Genomic DNA, 21,349 nt, shown 5'->3' on the forward strand with positions numbered 1-21,349 from the left:
TCAAGGAAGGTATTATTGACCTCATTTTAAAAGCGAGCAATTAAACACAGAGACGTCCCATGACTGGCCCAAGATCACTTAGAATCAGAATGAGGTAGGACTCTAACTCTATTCCAATTTATTCTGCCAAAGAGGACGTTCCCTGAAAGAGTCCTAATCTGGCTTTTTATCCTCTTGAAGGGATTCTCCCTCCCAAGATACCCCGTTCCAGTTTAGTGAAGTTTGGACCTAACCACCCACTGAGGGTACTCCTAGTTTGCCTCTAGTTCTCACCTTTAAACTCGCAGTTTCTCACTCCTTCCCTTGGTACTGATCTTTCTTTAAGCTCCTGTGTCTCCGTGGGTTATGGCCTTCAAGGCTCACTCTAAAGCTCCACTCTCTCCAAAGAAGTCGCGTCCTCGGTATCCACGGAAACCACACAGCCTTGCCCACCTTGCCCCTCCCGCGCTTCCCATTGGCCAGCTGAACTTCCACGTAACCCATTTTTCCGTCCCTCCAATGGCTAATGGTTTTGAGGCAAAGTACACGCGCCTCCGAGCACAATCTATCTAACACCTGCTCTCACTCGCTTTCCACCCTGCACATTGCCTCCTGGGATATGTAGTTTCTGAGCACCCCGAACCCTTGCTGTTTGGCTCCCTTTAGAACTACCTATCCCATCTGCCTTTGCGAAAGGGGCGGCGGTAGGCGAGAAGTCCGGGTGCGGGAGGGTACGCACTGCTTTGAAATTGCAACTTGGCGCTGAGGTGTCAATTCCCGGACACACTGAGCAGGCTTGCTCTGCTCCAGCAAGTCCCCCCCAAACTTCTCTCTTTGGACTTGCGCCGGCGCAGGACCAGGTCGTCTGGTGGGGGTGCGACCGGCCTGTGCCTGAGGTGATCTGAGACAGCGTGAGAGGGGCGCGCCATGTTCGCCCCCCGCTGGGGCCGGGGGCTCGGCCGCCTCCGGGTCGGTCACCTCCGAGTGTGGGCCGGCGAGGCTGCAGGGCGCTGGGCGTGCGGGGCTCGTCAGGCCCGGCGGCACGGCTCGGGGGGCGGCGAGCGCCGGCCGGGGTCCGAGCCGGAGGTCGCGCCGCCTGGCCCCGCGCGCTCCGCGCTGAAGGCGTGGGAGCTGCGGGTGAGCCCGTTCGGGCGGCTGCGGGCGCGGCTGCCGTGCCACCTGGCCGTGCGGCCGCTCGACCCCCTCGCCTACCCGGACGCCGACCGCGTGCTGGTCGCCGTGAGCGGCATGGAGGGCGGGGCGCCGCACCTGGCCGGCCTGCACGTTCGGTACGACGAGGAGTCGAAGGAGGTGGCCATCGTGTCGGACACCATCGACCCCCAGGCGTCCGTGGAGGTGGACGCGCCCCTGAAGTTCGGCAAGTGCAGGGGCGTGAACGCGGGTCTGGGCCACTGGTAGTTGGTTGTTTTGGACCTGACTTTCTAACCTCATTTACGGCTGTCCCTTTCACAGGCTTCCTTTTTTAAATTTATTTTTTATTTTTTATTCTGTTCTACTCCGAGGATCCCAGTGCTGGTTACACATTCGTTTCCCCAACCATAGACGTTTTATAAGTCGAATGGAAACATGATTTGGATTCATCTAAGTCAGATAACATTTGTGGAGCCCCCTGTGTTCTTCTTTGGCACTTGGTTCCTCTTTCTGTCACTGCACCTTGTCCGTAGATAGAAGGTTTTTCAAGGCGCATGTTTCTTGATCACCCCTTCGGTGGGATGGCCGTCCGTCCGTCCGTCCGTCCGCCCGCATTTCCCCTGGCTTGTGGGTCTGTCCCAACACAGCCCGGGTGTTGGATGCTCCGTTACTAACCTGGACCACGTGCTTGGCTTCAGATGGGCACCCAGCTTCCTACCGATCCGTCTCCGTTCATCATGTGCCGTGGGGAGCAGGTTTTGAAGACAAACCCATAGCAAGGCTGCCTGGGAAACTTCAGTTGGCCATGCCTGCAAGATTTCTTTCCCACGTGTTTGGGTTGCATGTTATTTCCCAAATGCAAGCCAACACTTTCCCTAGGAAAGCCGCCCCAGGTGCTCCTTCCTGAGACTCTCGGACATTGTTGATGATCAAACGAGCATCAACTATCTACTATCTATAAAAGTAGATAACTGTTATTGTCCCCATTTCACATAAGGAAGTTGAGAGAGAGAGCAAGTTTCATAAAGTATGTACTTATTGTAGGTGAACAAATAGAAAAAAAAAGATCCATGCCTTCATGAAATGTGTATTCTAGGGGTTAGATCAGGAAATATATGCCTATCCGCTCGGGGATACAAAGTGGTGGAATGGGGAGTCTAGCTGGTTGGCGTCCGCTGAGCCACTGTGCTTTTTGCTTCTCAACTTCTCCCAGCTTGTTTAGACGAATAAGAGACCCTTGACCTCAACATGTAACAGTCTGGGGTTGGGGCAGGTTGTAGTACAAAATAGACTTGGGTATTGAGATAGACACACACATAGAATTTTATGTCAGCACAGATAAAAATGGAACTTACCTGTGCTGGTGATCCCAAACCTCGTGGTTTGTTGATTCCTCTTTTTAGCGCAAGAACCCCATTTCCAATGGACTGTTTCCATGTGTTGATTGCATGGGCCCCTTAAATCAGCGTGATTCCATTTTTTTCATACTTGTTCCTCCAGTTTGTCTACCAGCGGTGCTCAACCTGTGGGTCGCGACCCCTGAAAATACATCCTGCATGTCAGATGTTGACATTACAATTCATAAGAGTAGCAACATTACAGTTATGAAGTAGCAACGAAAATAATTTTACGGTTGGGGGTCACCACAACATGAGGAACTGTATTAAAGGGTCGCGGCATTAGCAAGGTTGAGAACCACTGGATTTCAGTGACCGGGTAAGAGTAGCATTACTGCCGTTCAGTGTAGCCCGAACTTCTCTACCTACCGAATGAGAATCTGTTTCCTTCTTCCCCTATCAAATGCTGCCTTAGATCAAGCCTTAGGTTGTCACACAACTGGGTAAAAAATTGCAGTTATGTTTGCATCCATGGAAGTAGGAGGTAAAGTTGTCTTTTTATATCTTTTAGACTAATCCCAACCAAAATATTGCTGTTATTTTAAGCCTTTATAGAGTAAAGACTACAGTATACACAACTATAGAAATTGATTTTTTTATGCCATAACTGTTGAAATTGTGGTATCATACCCCAGTATTTTGTGTTTGGGGCAACATAGTGCTTATTTCTCTAGTCTAGTTTAAGGGAAATCATCAGTATTTTTTTGAATTAGGTATTAAATATCAGTGTTTATTTTTTAATGTTTTGTACAGAGACAACCACGATTACACCTTAAATTAATAGCCAAGAGTGGCACCTGTGACTTTTTAGTTTCCAATTTTCTTTGGATAATACTGTTATTTATCCACAATTTTGAGATTTTAACACTGCATATTACTAGGTTTTTCCAGGTTGTTCCCATTTTTTATTACTGAAAATACTTATGTAGCTGCATGCTAATATCCTGTTTTAGATCCAAAAGATTAGAGATTTGAAATACTAAGCCATGATCATATATGCTAATCCACACTACTGCAAAATGCTTTTAATTTGGGGGAGGTTTGGGAGCAAATTTTTGAAATGTCATGAATATAAGGAAGAATAGGCTAACTGACTTACCGAGTTTATCATAATGACTTGTTAACTTGCTGTATTCTTACTAGAACTGTGTGTGTGTGTTCTCTCAGTGGGAAAGAAGCTTCTATCTTTCCCAGGAGTTCCTTTAAGATTTGGAGTTTAAGACCTCCTTTACTTCCCTTCCACATTACTTTCTCTCTTTAGATGAGAAAGTACTTTCTCTATTTATAAGAACTGGCAGAAAAAGGCATTACATTTGGTCCTGTTGCCATGATGGAGACCCCTTACGTTTAGAGAGAGAGACTGACAACTGTGCTCTCTCCAGGGTTCAGTAATATTGTGAACTTAACTGAGGAGCTGGATTTCTAGGGGGTATTCAAATGCTTTGGAGCCCATTAACCATCATACTAACTTGTACTTTCTTTTTTCATTTCTAGATTTGAATATCAAGTCTTCAGGGTCTGGCTGTATAAAAGTCCAAAATATTGAGTGTGAGAATTGCAAAATTGAAACTGAGCAGGGGACGAGCATCTTACAGTCTGTTAAGGTATAAGCATTTTTCTAATTTTGTGTCAGCATTATTTAAAAAACACACACCTTAAACTATGAACTGCAATATCAGACTAAAGCTGTTATTCTGAATATCATTTATTATGAATATTAAGTATAATTTATTTATCAATGAGAAATTACTTGTAAAAAATTTGCATTGAAGTCAGTTCTGTTCTGAAAGTACAGAGGTTGTAGGAGCTTTGAAGGTTTTTTTCCTCATACTCCTTTTAGATTTCATTTTGAATTCTACAATGAAACTAATAGTACATTTAAAAAATATTAGGTTAATCCTTGAGTTATCTCTTTTTATCAAGGAAGAAATTATGAGGCACTAAGAGATTGAGGAACTCATTTAGGTTTACATAGTAATAAACTGAGCTGAGATTTGAACTTGGGTCTTTCTGATTTCCAAGCTCATCATCTTTCCACTTTTCTTTTTTTTTTTAATATATATTTTATTGATTTTTTACAGAGAGGGAGGGAGAGGGACAGAGAGTTACAAACATCCATGAGAGAGAAACATCCATCAGCTGCTTCTTGCACACTCCCTACTGGGGATGTGCCCTCAACCAAGGTACATGCCCTTGACCGGAATCGAACCTGGGACCCTTGAGTCCGCAGGCTGACGCTCTATTCACTGAGCCAAACCGGTTAGGGCTACCTATTTTGTTTTAAATATTTTTAAAATTTTTAAAATTTGTAATCTGCTTCACATTTTTGGGGGGGAATTAGATAAACTTTAAATTATAAGACTAGCCCAATGTTTTTAAGCCTTCACGTCTTTGAAAATCTGATGATTGTCTCAGAAAAGAAAAAACACACACATATATATGAAATTTTGCTTACAATTTCATAGGTTTCACTGACTCTAGAAATTCAGTAGGCTTGGTTAAGAACTCTTGATTTAAAATATTAGTTGTTTTGGAGATACTATTTTCTAATGTTCATCAATTAGCTGCTTGATAAAGACTATATTATATACCACTTGACTTCAGACTCATGTCACTATGGACATGAAGTAGTCTGTTATGCTATAATACAGAAAAACTTGTAAGAATGATTCATTTTGCCATTTTCACTAAATTTTTTTTAAAAATTCATATCTGGTCTAAGGTTTTACAATCCCCCCCCCCCCCCCCCCCCCGAATAAAGCAACCACAAGGTAAAGTGGTGGTTTTGCATTTTTTACTCCTTATGTTTTAGGTACTCTTCTGCTTTTGCTGGTCATATTGGTGAGTTTGCTTTTGCTATTTTTTCTCTCTACAATTTACCTATTCTTTTTTGTTGTTAATCCTCACCAGAGGATATTTTTTCTGTTGATTTTCAGAGAGAGTCGAAGGGACTGGGAGAGAGAGAGACGGAGAGAAACATGCATGTGCTAAGCCACACCAATTGGTTGCCTTGCGCATGTGCCCCAATGGGGCCAGGGAATCAAATCAGAATTGAACCCACGGCCCTTAGGTGTGCAGGCAGATGCTGCAACCACTGAGCCATGCTGGCCAGGCATATTTACCTATATATTTTTCTTTATAATTGTGGCAGAACTGAAGACATATGTAAGTGATAAGGAGTAAGTGATGGAGGTAAAGAAGCTACTCTAATAAATAGACCAAACATCTACTGGTTCATATACAACTATAATTTATTTCTCACTTGTGTCCAAAAGTGTGGGTGGCTTTTTCTATTCAGTGATTCTAGGTTCCTTCCATCTTCTGGCTCTACCATCTCAAAGAACCTTCTTGTAACCTACACTTATCTGGTGGAAGGGACAGATCATGGAGAAAGCACACCAACTCTTCTAAAAGCACAAGCCTGAAAATTGCACATAGCTTTTCCACTTATATTCTCTTGGCAAGGATTTAGCAACACGTAAGAGACAATCTCTTCATGGGCCCAGCTATACTCCTCTATTTGGGGAGGAAAGTGGATTTTTGTGGACCAATAGTAGTTTCTGCCACAGTTGACAAATGTGACATCAAGTTACACACACACTCACTCTCACTGTTTTTTGTTTTTTTAAATCTGGCAGAGGAGGCAATTTGTGACTGCTGTTTTATTTGTGCTTAGAGGAATTTTCACTTAATTCCAGTTTCTGAGGTGCTGTGCTGAAAAGTTTAACAGTCAGTGGGCTGTTATACTAAGTGTGAATACAGTATATCCTTCTGATGAACCCAGCCATAAGAGTGTGAGTTTTGAAATTATGTAGAGCTTAATTCTGTTAGTTTTTTTTTTTTTTTCTAACCATGTCGCCTGATAAAATTATTTAACTTTTCTGATTCTTGGATTTCTCCTTCTGTAAAATGGGGAAAATATGATACCTATTTCTCTGAGTTGTTGTGAGGATTAAATGATAATTAATGTAAAGTAGTGAATATTATATCTTGATGCAAAGAATTGCCAGATAAGTGCTAAATGTTCTTATTAATAATGACAAATATTAATAACAATGAACAGTAACAGTGGTTATTGTTGTCATCCTCCTCATCCTTTATGTGTAGTTAGCCAGTCAGTGGTCTTTGATTCCCAAGTTCTTTTTCAGTGAAGCTACTGGAATGCCCAGGTAGCTCTTTTCCCCCTTTGAATCCACATGGCTTATTTAATCTTCTTAAAGCAGTTGACATTCTTTTTTACTTGATGTTATTATTCCAAACAGTGCATTTCTTTTTAATTCCTGGTTCCTCTCTTCTGTTTTATTATTTAAAAGGAAATGTGTAACATGATAGAAATCTTATTAGTATAAGTCAAATTTATTCTTTTTCTCTATGTATTTTTGTATTTGTCTTTCAGAGTCAAAAATTATGTGTTCAAACGAAAGGAGGCAAAGTGATCTGTCTGGGAACAATTTATGGAAATATAGATATTCATGCATCAGATAAAAGTGTAAGATTGACACTTTTTTTAAAAAAGTAATTTCAGCTTTACATCAAGTTGGCTCATACAGTGGGTAGGTTCTACCAAATTTGTGGCATAACATTCCCTTTTACTGCATTTTAGTTCATTAGCAAGTGTTCATTTAAATTTCAAATTAAGGTGATTAAATATTATACAATTTAAATTTTAGTTTGTGACAGTTATTTAGTTTCTTATTTAGAATCAATAACATCTTTAAATACTCAATATTTTATTCTAGTTCTGAAGAGATTTTTATGATTATGGATTAAAATGAATTATTAAATAATAACACCATAACTGGAATTAAATTCTCCTTACTAGTATGTGTTAGATTTATTTGAGTATTTTTCCAAAACCTGTTTACTTTGCTTTTAGGCAATTGAAGGATGATTTTCAAAACTCAGCTTTCTTCAGTGTTTTCCACAAGATGGCACCACTAGATAGCATAGCATTACCGTTCTCAAAAATTTTTATTAGCCATATGCATTTTGGTTGTTATAGGAGAATTTGTATATTTTTAATCAACTTTTGTTGCTTTCTGTGATTTAACATAGTATTAAGAGTAAAGGTAAATTTTGAAGTATGAATTGTCACAAAATTTATAAACATGATAATGTTTTAAATCTTTGAGAAACATAAATCACCTCTTGTTCTGCACTTACACAGTTTACAAGGCTCTTTTGTTATACAATTATTAAAATCCATATTCAGTTTTATTCTCAGACTAGAGGCCCGGTGCCTGAAATTCATGCGCGGGTAGTGTCTCTAGGCCTGGCCAATTGATCAGGGCCAATCGGGGCCTTCCTTCCCCCAGCTGCTGGCTGCCGGCTGGGGCCTTCCTTCGTTCTGTGCCGCCCCTGGTGGTCAGCACACGTCATAGTGAGTGGTCAAACTTCTGGTTGGTCGAACTCCCGAGGGGACAATTTGCATATTAGCCTTTTATATAGGATAATTGGTAGGGAGGAGTTGTGAATGTATCTTATAGGTAGATTACTGTTAGCATAATTAAACAAGGTAGATTATAACACTAATTGTTTCTACTGTTGTCACTTTTATTTTCTATCCTTAACCTGTGAGAGAGTGTTTAAACCCGCACATTTATTCTTTAAATTAATCTAGTATTGAAAGACACTGCCTTGCCTTACAAAGCAGCTCTTTTGAGATGGCATTTAGTTTCATCTCTCAGATTGCTGTGGTCTTGGAGGTACAAAAGGGAAATTGGACAACTTTATAGTTCCTTCAGACTCTGTACTTTAAATGAAAGCTCATGCTATCTGAAATGATCTAAGTGACCAGAATATTACATATTGACATTCAAATACAAGTATCAAAGAAGAATTTAAATTATATCTTAATTATTTGCTAATTTGAATATTTTGGCTACTGTTTCCACTCATTTCTTTCTTTCAACTTTCATGGTTTATTGCATATTCATTTAGTCCCACTTTCTATTATGCTACTTTGTTTTCTAGCTTGGTTGAGTTTTGTGTTGAATCAGTCTAGATCAGCGGTTCTCAACCTGTGGGTCGCGACTCCTTTGGGGGTCGAACGACCCTTTCACAGGGATTGCCAAAGACCATCGGAAAACACATATATAATTACATATTGTTTTTGTGATTAATCACTATGCTTTAAATATGTTCAATTTGTAACAATGAAATTGGGGGTCACCACAACATGAGGAATTGTATTAAAGGGTCACGGCATTAGGAAGGTTGAGAACCACTGATCTAGATTTTTCTTTCTAACTTATAGTGTTCATTTTAAAGCATATTTCTAAGTTTAAGGAGTTTTATATAAAATAAATGCTTATGAAATACTAGAGGCCCGGTGCATGAAATTCGTGCATGCGGGTGGGGGGGTCCCTCAGCCCCGCCTGCACCCTCTGTGATTCGGGATCCCTACACCTTTTTCTTATCTAGTTAACCTCTTCACATTTAAAAAAATTAACTGAAATACCACCTACTCTAGGAAATCCTCTTTGAACAAATCTCTTTATAATCTGTATTAAGTATTTTCATAGTATATCATTCTTTTTCTTTAGCAGCAACTTAGGGTAGATGCAGTGTGCTTCTCATTCTTGCATCTGAATTTTTCTTCTTGCTCTTGTAATGGCAAAGCTTATCCAATTTACATTTGCCCTTCAAGGGCTTATATTTGGTTCAGTTTCTAGTTGGCTCCCTGCTTTTTTTTTTTTTTTAAGCAATAAATTTGGGTTGTGATAGTAAGCCTCACTTGTAATCAAGCCTGTAGGTCTCCCTATCTGAATATTTCTATAATAGCTATCACTTTAGCATACCAGAGATTGTGTTCATTTATAGAAAATAACAATAAATGTCACCTGATCATTTGATCTTCTAGTAATATTTTATAGCAAGATGTATTATTCTAGTAATTTAACTGTTACAAAGCTGAGGCGTGCAGAAATGAATCACATTGAACAATAAAGAATGACTCAAATATCAAAGCACAGTACACTTAGGGCATCCCTTGTCCTGTGCCTCGGATATCATAGCACAGTACACAGTTCACATGGAACTCAGCTTCCTTCAAAATAGGAAGGGATCCCATGCTCATGAAGCAGCTACTTCCACACATATTTTTTTCATTTAATTCACAGTACATACTCTGTACTAATTGTTGGAAAATCATCCTAGCAATTGCCTCTGTTCCTCTCTGTATTGTTTCCTTACATTCTGATGTCATTACTGCGCTTTTATCATCCACTCGCTCTAATAAGATTGTGAATTACTTAAGAGCAGAGATCATGACTTGAGCTTGTGTGTTCCCTGTCATGGTGCCTAGATAAATACTCAAATGCCTACAGTCCAAATGATTGTGATGAGAGAGGCCCACCATTGCTGGAGACCTCTAATTTTTATTTAAGGGGCCTCACTTGTTCTGCACCTTTACAGATGGGTGAGTAGTGACTGAGGGAATTTGAGGAAACCCAGACAGAATTCTCCTCCTAAAAGATTTTGCTAAGCTGGCGCCCAGGACCATCGGGCATTTGTCCAATTAAAACCCGGACACACAGCAATAACAAAGGCACTGGTCTCCTACTGCTAATGCCTAGGGATCAAACCCCAGCCTGCAGGAACTCACCCCCTCAGTCAGGACCTGGCTGCTGGGTGGACCTGGGCTGGTGCTCCTAACTCTGGGGAGAGGGAGACTTCCCGTGGCTGCAGGCTAGAGGCCCTGGACTCCGCACCACCTACCCAAACAGGTCCATAGCGTAGGCTGGTCAGTGGAGCGGCTTCTTTGCCTGGGATCGGGGGGAGGCTTGGCCTGGCCTGTTCGCCCCGTGATGGGCGCCGAGCTGGGGGGTGCTGGCACATGCACAAGTGCCACAGGGCGGGAACATCCGCTTGGCGCCTGCGCCCGTAGGCCCGGATTGGCCGGGAGCGTTCTGGAACCCTGGCTGCTCAGGGCCTATGTGCGGGCCTACAGGCTAGGAGCGGCCTGAGTCCTGAGGATGTTCCCAGGACTCAGGCCACTTGGTGCCTGCATATGCAAATTAACCCGCCATCTTTGTTGGGTTAATTTGCATGCTCTCCTGATTGACTGGTGAGTGTAGTGGAGGGATGGTCAATTTACATGTTTCTCTTTTATTATATAGGATGTTAACTTTTAATATACTACTTTCACAGACATTTGCTTTGCATATTTGAGAAGTAGCATTGTGAATTGGTTAAGAGCACAGAATTATGAACTAAACTACTTGGGTTTCAATCCTGGTTCAGCTACTTACTAAGCTCTTTAACTTCAGACAAATTACTTAATCTCTATATGTCTGCTTTTTCTGGAAAATGGAATAATAGTAATGTACTTCACTCTGAGGGTTGTTATGAGGATTAAATGAGTTAATATAGACAAAGTACTTAAAATGATGTCTGGCATGTAGCTAACTCTAATATAGTGTTTACTAGAGGTCCACCGTGCGAAATTGCATGCGACCTAGACCTAGTGCACCATGGGGCCCAGCATCAAGTCCCCGCCCACCTGCACATGCCTCGCCGCACACGCAGCCTGCCTACCTTAAAAACTGTGTGGACGGAGATAAGAATAGTTTCCTGCCCTAACCTTTCCTTCTCAAGAGCACTTAAATTGACCTTCATTGGAAGATGAGAATTGAACAGAGCAACACTTGTTCCCATGAAGAAATCCTATGATGTTCAACAGGTGCCTTTTGGAGTTTGGTCATTACAGCATCAAGGCGTCAAGGCCATGGGGTTTTTATACTAGAGATTATAATGATGGTGATAAAGGTAAATGAAACACATTTAACAAAGACAACTTGACCAGTCCTGGATCTACCATTAACTTTACTGAGACTTCTTTATTCATAAAACAGAGATGGTATTATTTGGTTTCCCCAGTCAACAAGATTATGAGAATCAAGTGAGCTCTGAAAACACTTAACAGCATTCTTTACATGTTATTTTATATGGAGTTGCTGTTTTTAAATTATATCATTAATTTCAATACCCTAATTTTGGTACAGAGAAGATAGAAATTCATATGATTGGTGGATAAATTAATGACATAGTTGTTAGTTGACCTCTCTTTGTAGGTTGGACTGCAAAGCTACAATGGTTCTTTAAAACTTGGTTTTCATTACATGCAATGTTGATTTATAATAACTAAACTTATGAAAAGTTTTTCCGCTCATTTTCTTAGAAAAGGAAATTAATTATAGTAATATCTCTCAGGAAGGTATTGATTTTGGGATCTATTTTTTCTCTTTAAATAGCTATTTTCTATTAATAAGCAAGCTATATAGTTTAATTCAAAGAGTCTACTTATGATTTGTTTCATTATCATTAATAACTGTAAATTAGAACCTCAATATTTTGCTGTAAACTGTGATGTCCTAAGTTTAATTGTTCTAATTATATTATCTGATATAGTGCATTATATTAGTGAAATTTGAATTTGTTTGAAATTAATTTTATAGAATAATCAGTTAAAATTACTGTATTGTAGTGGGGGAAGTATACTTTCACTTGCTCTCATTTGCTTTGGTGGGGCAGTGGAGGGTATATTTTTAGCTTCCTACAGAGTAAAATATTTCCTGTTTAATGAACAAAGTAAATCCTTGCATTTTCCAGATATTCATAGAGTCTTTTAAAGGCTATTTGGTTATAGGGAGAGTCTAATCAAAAGGCCTCTTTGCCAGTTCAATTTAGATTCAAATATTCTCTCAATGTTTATCTGTTTATCTTTTGGTGTTCCCTAAAACAGCTTCTGTGTCTGTAAAAACTGAAATATTCCTACTTGCTATCTACTTTGTAGAAGCTTAGAAGATTTAAAAATATGCATAAGGCAACTTTTCATGAAGAAATTTTGTAGGTAAAAGACAAATTTTTCAGAAATTTTATACCTTTACTATAACACTGAAGAATGCCAAACATTGTATTCTCACAAATTTGAATATATCTATCTTTGTTTGATTGAATTATTGAAACTGAATTTAAAGTGAAAATTTCTGTGATCCAAAATTAGCTTAGAACAAACTGTAGTAGGTAAAAAAGCAGTTGTGTGTGTATTATCCTATATAATAAAAGGCTAATATGCAAATAGACCAAACGTCAAAACAGCTGGTCGCTATGACGTGAACCGACCACCAGAGGACAGGTGCTCAATGCAGGAGCTGCCGCCCAGTGGTCATGTGCTCACACGGGGAGCACTGCTCAGCCAGAAGCCCTGAGCCTGGCTCACTGCTGGCGAGTGCAGCGGTGGTGGCAGGAGCCTCTCACGCCTCCGTGGCAGCACTATGGATGCCCGACTATCAGATATCCCCTGAGGGCTTTCAGACTGCGAGAGGGCGCAGGCCAGCTGAGAGATCCTCCTGAGTGCACAAATTTCATGCACTGGGCCTCTAGTATATTTAATAAAAGTCCATTAAAAAAGAAAACTATATATTTCAAATCCAGAGGGCCAAATGATTCTAATTTACTTCTGATAAGAACCACTGGGTACGTTTCTTTCCCTTTTCATATTTGTGTTTGTCTTCTCATATTTTAGTATTCTTGAAACTCAATTCTTATTAAAAATATTTTGAATGCTTAACAGTTTTTGAAGGATATATTAGGACAGGGGTGGGCAAACTTTTTGACTCGAGGGCCACAGTGGGTTCTTAACCTGGACTGGAGGGCCGGAACAAAAGCATGGATGGAGTGTTTGTGTGAACTAATATAAATTCAAAGTAAACATCATTACATAAAAGGGTACGGTCTTTTTTTTTTTTTAGTTTTATTCATTTCAAAGGGGCCGGATCCGGGCCCGCGGGCCGTAGTTTGCCCACGGCTGTATTAGGAGCTGGTTATACCAGTGCCCATGTGTTGAAAAAACAATGATGTTCTTTCTTTAAACACCCCAGTGTAATACATTAATTTGACCCTGGGCAAAACTGGCAAGCCTTCCTGGTGATTTCAGTTTCTATATTAACAATTTTATATTAACATTCATTTTATGCTTAAAAACATTTGTTTAAGATACTACAAAGATGATTTGCAATTCTAAACTAGCTATCTTCATTTTATATTGTGCACAATATGTGAGACATAAATGCATACCACATTTTGCTAGGGAAACTTAGGGATAAATACAAAATTCCTTCCATCTGTTCAGTGGAAAGCTACTGCCTTATTAGATGTAAAGTGGAAAAATTTTAATTATAGTGCATTCACTGCATTAAACAACGAAATGAGAAAAATCATGATAGTCTAATAAAATCAGATAAAGTATGCTAAAATTCTCCCTTATTTAAATAGCAACAAAACAAATTTGAAGTATAAGAGGACTTCTTTAATCTGGTAAAAGAGATCAAAAAGGTATCTATAGCAAACATCCTACTTGATACAATGTTGAAAGCTTTCCCTCTGAGAACAGGAACAAGATGAGAATTCTTGCTGCCCCATAGCTTCTATTCACCACTGAATTAAATTATCACTTGTAGATAATATAATTATGCATGTAAAAACATGTTTCTAATTCAGATAAATTATTAAAATTAGTTTAGTAAAGTTGTTGGATTTAAGGTCAAATAAAAAAGCCAAATAAGGTCAAGTAAAATTTTAAATATCTTTTATAGTAGCACTTAGAAATATCAAATAGGAGTAAATGTAACAAAATATGAAAAATTACATAGAAAATGTAAAACATTAAGAGAAATTAAAGATCTAAATAAATGAATATAATGGGTCTATTTCACATTCTACAGAGAGTGCACTGTCACTTTTAATCTTGTAATTGATAGAGTTAGGGAATCAAAGCCAATAAAGTGATTTGGTACTAACTTTTTATGTAGTTACCTACTACTTCTGTACCATTTTGACTTTTTACCAGTATTTGTTTTATAATGAACTAATTTGAGTCTTTCTTTTACTAGACTGTGACCATAGATAAACTTCAGGGAAGTTCTGTTAATATATCTACTGAAGATGGTTTGCTGAAAGCCAAGTATCTTTACACAGAATCATCATTTCTATCTTCTGCTGCTGGGGATATTACATTAGGAAGTGTTCATGGTAAGATGACAACGGCCTAATACTTCTCAGACTTTCCACATAATGTACATTTTAAGAGATGACTCTTTCTCTGTCATTAAAAGATCTGCCATTAGGAAGTTGGCCCTCTAATTGATTAATACAGAGTAACCATCTTTTAAAAAACCCATAAAATAAAATGACTTATAAGCTATTTAATTTGGGCAAGAAATTGAACATTATGCTATTATACATGAAAGTAATAATGATTCTGATTTTTAATGAATTTTCTTATAAAAAGAAAGCAGCAGTAAGGAAATATGAGCAGGAGATATTTAGAGGAAAGCACAAATAAATAAAAGCAGTGTTAAAAATAAAGATGGGTTGTCAGTGGTTGCTTTTATGTTACGATAGGGAAAAGTAAGTATTAAATAAGTTAATGAAATAACTTGGAATCTAATTATAGTAACTTAGTGATAAGTTACTAATTCTGACTAAAATATTTTATGTGTGTTAGTACTGGCACCAGGTCTTTTCAATACTCTATGCTATTTTCAGTTTTCTTTGATTAAATATCATCTTGTGACTATCAAAACATGTCTCTGTGGACAAGTAGTATTACTTAGTTGATTCATTTTATTGAAAGAAGAGAATATGGTGAAGAAATATGGCAAAGGTCATGATGGTAATTTGTCACTCAGCATGCCTCTTAAATTTCCACATAGCAGATGATTCAAGTTTAGGCATGTTTCCTGAAATATATATAGATAGAATTAAATGCCTTTTGGGCCATTTTCCAGGGAGTGTAGCCTGAAACATTTTCCATATATAGACCAATCATTTAACTTTTATCGGAAAGCTGAATATTGGGATCTATACACTTTGGCAAAACTTCCAGATTTTAGTAGTGAGCATTAATTATGAGGTGGTACTAGAAAAGCATGGCTAGTGCTAGCCAATCTGTATAGCAAATTGACAAATAGTCTTACAGTTTAAAAAATCTTGTCCTAGCCATGTGGCTCAGTTGGCTGAGTGTCGTCCTGTGCACTGAAAGGTCCGCTGGTTCGATTCCCAGTCAGGACACATGCCCAGGTTGCCGGTTCCATCCTGTATGAGTGGCAACTGATAGCTGTTTCTCTCTCTCTCTCCCTTCCTCTCTCTCTACAATTAATAAAAAACATGTTGTTGTTGTTTTTAAATCTTAGGAAATGAGTATTTACATTCTTGAAGTAATTCTTGAGCCTCAATTTAATAGTTGTACTTCATCAACCACTATTACCAAGTTAAGGTATTACTTAAGCCCAAAATAGCTTAAGTCCAATAGCGCTATATCCAAATAAAGCAAATAGTTTTGTTACTTATTCATTTATTTTTTACTCAGCTGTGCCTTGAATAGTTCTGATAATTTGTAACTTTTCATATTTTAACAATGACTTTTTCATAAGCATTGCATTTCTGTCCATTGTAATGAAAAGTATTGTACTTAAGCCCTCCCTGGGTCTGTCAGTTGGTTGTCAGCATTGTCCCAGGCACCAAAAAAGTTGGGAGTTTGATTCCTGGTCAGGGCACATACCTAGACTGTGGGTTCCATCCCTGGATGGGGTGCATATGGGAGGGAACCATTGATGTTTCTCTCTCACATTAATCTATCTTCTCTTCCCTTCCTTCCTCCCTCGCTCCCGCCCTCCCTTCCTTCCATCCATCTCTCTAAAATCAATAAGCATATCCTCAGATGAGGATTTTTTTAAAAAAGTACTGTACTTAATGTATTGAGTAGCTTTTAATGGTAAAGCAATTCTTTATCAAGTCAAATTTAATTAACACCCATGATAAGAACAACTGCTCTCTGCAATGCCATGTTTATACTAAATTCATTAATGTTTAATTTTTAATTTTTGCTTTCTTTTAAGTTAGGTAATAATTGCATTTGGTACAGTTTGTCATTAATAGTTTACATGATACTAAAACAGATGCACAAAGGCAGCCCTCAAAATATTCCAGGTCTCTTGATTATTTAAAGTAGCTGAAATAAGGAAACGAATTGTAGGGATAAAAGAGTTTATCATTCCTTAGTCTTTGTAAAGCCTTTTATATTTACTGACTTTACTATGAAGTTAAGTACCTTTCCTTGGGAGATTTAAATCTGGATCAGACCTATATCATCTTTTGTCTTAGATTGGGTTTCTTGAAAGCAGACTCTAAGATGAAAATGAGAGCATAGCAATGTACTAGGGAGGCCTTCAATGCCATGCAAAGAAAGGAAGCCCAGTTCCCATGGAAGTTGGACTGTGATGCAGTCTCAACAACCCCAAGAATGAGCTCGGAAGCTGGGGTGATCCTCATAATTGTCTCAAATTGGGGTAAGGAGAGGTGGACCTTTATATCCCCAATTATTATGTGACCGGATGGGGACTGGACCCAGAGCAGGTCTACCTCAGGCCGGCCTGTAGTGTGTGGGTTATTGACTTCCTGCAGGAAAGATTTCACATGAGTCCAGGTGATTTTGAGAGTACATTTATTAAAGCTGCGGACCGTGGAGCAAAGGAAGGACTTAAAGTTAGAAGAAATAACAGGAGAGAGCCTAGGTCAGTGGTTGGCAAACTGTGGCTCGCGAGCCACATGTGGCTCTTTGGCCCCTTGAGTGTGGCTCTTCCACAAAATACCGACTTCTGCACGTGGGCCACGAAGTTTCAATCGCACTGTACGTGCACGTCCGCACATGATATTTTGTGGAAGAGCCACACTCAAGGGGCCAAAGAGCCACATGTGGCTTGCGAGCCGCAGTTTGCCAACCACTGGCCTAGGCGATGCTCTGCTTTGGCTCCATAGAAAGTGAGCCCTAAGATAGGGCTACTGATAGCTCACTGGGAAGTAACAGTCACAGTGACAGAAGTGAGATAAGGCAGAGCTGCTGTTAGTGCACTGAAAGTCGGAGAGAAAGGGGTTTAGAGACAGGTTCAGGTGGTAAACCCAGGACGAGCTTCTGCTACCTGCTGCTCCCCTGGTTGCAGGTCTCGTGGGGACCCTCAGAGTTTAGGAGAAAAGAAGTAAAAAGTGCTCCAGAGAGTGCCCGCCCAGCATCCTTTCTCTTGAGGATTTTTATTTCTCTTCTCGGGGCCAAAATCTTAGGGGAGGGTTTCAGCAGAATATTCATCAGCTTTCCAGGTGCATTTTAAATATGCTGATACATCAAAATGAGTGTATAAGGGAGTTTGGGATTATTCTCTGGTCAACTTCACTCCTTTACTTTTATCTTGGGTCTGTCTGTCTGTAATCGAGTTTTTGGTATTTGTTTCTCTGACTTCATCCATCCTTGGGTTTGGCTGGCACAAATAGCATTAATTGGGTCTCTGTGTCCTATCTCCCTGGTCAGGGTGACTTAAGCTATTTATCCTCTGGTCAGAGAGGAGAGGTATCAACCATTTGTTCTCAAGTGCCCTTGGTTAGGAAAAATAAGGTCTCGTTGATTCACTAGCTGGCTATCAATTGGTTAATTTCTTTGGCCTTGTTTAATGATCTTGTCTCAGTTTCCACATTCTACTTGCCCAGGAATTTTCCTAGCTTCTTATTATCCTGCCTCAATTAGATGCAAGCTGCCTCAGGAATGAGTGTAATCTTGGGCCAAAAAGGCTATGTGAGCCCCTAAGCAGGCTGACAGCTGAGGGCTGTCTGCCAGCATTACTCCTAACAGTTAAGAAAATAAGCCCTTCAATTTTACAAAGGGTTCTGGATGATGAGTCACAGCATCCACTACAGTTATATTTATTGATTTATTCAACACACGGTGTGTGGCAAACGTAGGTTTACAGTTGTGACTACACGAAGCACAGTTTATTCTTATATTATTTTTTTTATTATTTTTTTAAATATATATTTTATTGATTTTTTTACAGAGAGGAAGGGAGAGAGACAGAGAGTCAGAAACATCGATGAGAGAGAAACATTGATCAGCTGCCTCCTGCACATCTCCCACTGGGGATGTGCCCGCAACCCAGGTACATGCCCTTGACCGGAATCGAACCCGGGACCCCTCAGTCCGCAGGCCGATGCTCTATCCACTGAGCCAAACCGGTTTTGGCTATTTTTTTTATTAATGATTGTATTATTTCCCATACCATGACTGTTAAACCTACTTTTATCCCACCCTGTATTTTCTAGTAGTGAGTAATGAGTAAGGTAATTAATGAGTAGTAGTTACTCTTATTAAAGTTGGTTGAATCACAGTTATTAAGTATTTATGCCTTCTAATAAAAAAGAAACTAGTTTATTCATTGATCCAACAAATATTCCCCACTGCTCTGGCCCTGGAGATATAGTGAGAGAATGGGTACTTGGGTAGTTTGTTTTTATTTTTTATTTATTTATTTATTTATTTATTTATTATTTTTCTTTTTTTAAATTATTATTATTATTATTAGTTAAGGTATTACAAATGTGTCCTCATCCCCCCCATTAACCACAACCTCCCCACCCCCCCCCGCCCCGCACACTCATGCTCCCATCCCGCTGTTGTCCATGTCCATTGGTTTGGCTTATATACATGTATACAAGTCATACAAGTTTATCCCCAGAAGAGGGCGGGGGTAAGGGGGTAGTTTGTTTTTAGATAAAAGATTTTGTTACAGTATACTATTTTGATTTCATTCTAAGTTATCAAAAATTAGATTGTAAGTATATTCTATTTTGCTATTTGAATATTTATGATTTTAAAGATTTTATACATATTGTGAAATATATTCACATGTATTCTAAATCTATTTTTTGAACAAAACATATATATAGTTTTCTGACTCCTTTAGAGAGAAAGAAAAGCTTCCTTGAAATGGCTTGTTGGGATTGGTTTTTTATAACATAATTTAAACATATTGATTAGGTTTAATATGTAAGAACTAGTAGCCCGGTGCACGAAATTTGTGCACATTAAAAGGGAATTAATTAGCAGAAATATTTTAATATTGCTGTTTGCCCTTTCTCTGTAATAGAAGTGTGAGAGATGAAAGGAAATTAGTAAAATGTACATGAAAGTAATATATAGATTTATTAATAAATAAACAGTAACAAAAGGATATAATAGCAACAGAGGCATGATATAAAAATAACAAAAACATTATATGAAAACAACAAAAACATGATATAAAAACAACAAAAACATGATATAAAAACAACACTGATGCAAACAATGACTGATAAAGTGATTCAACTTATTCTGATATCTCCCTGTACACCACATTAAGAGTGAAAACACTTTCAGAGTGCTTGACTAATTTCCCTTGTGATGAAGTATTTAGAACTTTAACTGTAACGTCACATGCTTTTCAAACTCGAGAGAAAGCAACATATAACTGACCATGTGCGAAAATGGGTTCAGGTAGGAATGTTCCTACTCTGTCTAGAGTTTGTCCTTGTGATTTATTAATAATCATCACAAATGCGGGCATCAGGGGAAACTGTCATTGAATTAATTTAAATGGGAGGCCAGTGTCAGATGGGGACAAATCAGTTCTTGGAATCAGAACACCCTCTCTCTCTGCAGATCCTGTTAATACTTCAGCTTCGATAATGTTAGGTCGTAATCTTTTGATAATAAATCTGGTACCATTACAAAGACCCCATTTACTATTAAGATTTCTCAATAGCATGATGATTGCACCACTTTCAATTTTAATTTATGACACAGCATTCCCGAAGGAGTAATACAATTAAGAAAGTCAATGGGAAAATTTTCCTTTTCAGCATCTGTTGAATCAATGGAATCATCACTCAAATATGTGTGAAAATCTCAATCGAGTATATCCAAAATGTATTCATTTAATTTTTGAACGTGCTCATTTTTTTGGACAAAGAATTGCATGTTTAGATATGTTTTTAATATTATCTATAGATGTACTATTCCAAAGGTAGCTTCAATAATAGATCCATTACAAATCATTTCACAAGGGATTTCAATAATATCCATTCCTAAATGAAAACTGCTATCAAGTTTGCCATCTCCAAGTTTTACTAACTATTCACTATAAGCAGAGTCCTTGGATCTCATATTTGTTGTAAGAGACAACTTTCTGAAACATCCCCAAACATTACAGTACTTTAAACTCGTTTGTACTATGGCCAATCCCATAGCATGTGGTACAATACTGAGACATTGTCGAAAATCCCCTCCAAGAAGAACTTTCCCACCAAATACAACATTCAAATTCATAATTTCTCTTAGTAATCTGTCTATGGCGTTTATAGCATGACTGGATGCCATGATGCACTCATCAATAATGAGCAGTTGGGCCTTTTTAATAGTTTTAGCAACTTCACTGTTTATATTGAGTCTAGAAATTGAAGCTTCATTTAATGGAATTGGTCATTTATATTGGGAATGAAATGTTCTTCCACCGAGAATTAAATTTACAGCAATTCCTATAGATGCTGGGGGTAAAACAGTACCACCACAACCTCTAATATAATGTATTAAAACTTCATTGTGGGGAGCCGCTACAGTGTTTTGGACAGGTTCAAGCCTTGGACTGATGAGAGGGCACAGTCCTCTCATTGCCACGTGCAAGTCCCAGCTTGGAGGGCAGGGTCCTCCCAGCACAATTATAGCCAACAGCTATAATTGTAAGCTTGAAACTATGGTCCAAACACATGGCCCCACATGCCTGAGTGATGTAGGCTTAATAGAGTTCAGGTACATGTAGTTGAGTAGGATTGAAACCCAGGAGAATGTTGTAAACATCTTTGTCTCGTGGCATCTGCTATAAAATAAAGACACCGCTGTGGGTGTGGTCGCTGTCTCAGAGAAGCAGTGTCCCACCGAGACCCAGCTTTCATTCTCTTGT

General features: G+C 38.9%; 2 protein-coding genes across 3 annotated transcripts in view; one reads left to right on the forward strand and one right to left on the reverse strand.

The window, feature by feature from the left end:
• The window catches only part of CCDC146 (coiled-coil domain containing 146), a 109,786-nt gene extending 109,379 nt beyond the window's left edge, over window positions 1-407 (reverse strand). Inside the window, exon 1 of the mRNA XM_081102294.1 lies at window positions 274-407. The gene's annotated coding sequence lies outside the window, so the exon portion shown is untranslated. The remainder of the gene's footprint in view (window positions 1-273) is intronic.
• Window positions 408-906: 499 nt separating this feature from the next.
• FAM185A (family with sequence similarity 185 member A) overlaps window positions 907-21,349 on the forward strand; it is a gene marked incomplete at its 5' end in the record, with an annotated part of 51,961 nt that continues 31,518 nt past the window's right edge. For both annotated transcript variants that reach the window (XM_081102155.1, XM_081102156.1), the window contains 4 exons: window positions 907-1,357; window positions 4,023-4,132; window positions 6,925-7,017; window positions 14,423-14,561. In XM_081102155.1, coding sequence (XP_080958281.1) covers window positions 907-1,357; window positions 4,023-4,132; window positions 6,925-7,017; window positions 14,423-14,561 — 793 coding nt within the window. The remainder of the gene's footprint in view (window positions 1,358-4,022; window positions 4,133-6,924; window positions 7,018-14,422; window positions 14,562-21,349) is intronic.

This window comes from Myotis nattereri (assembly GCF_964212035.1).
Source record: "Myotis nattereri genome assembly, chromosome: 11".
Taxonomy (NCBI): domain Eukaryota; kingdom Metazoa; phylum Chordata; class Mammalia; order Chiroptera; family Vespertilionidae; genus Myotis; species Myotis nattereri.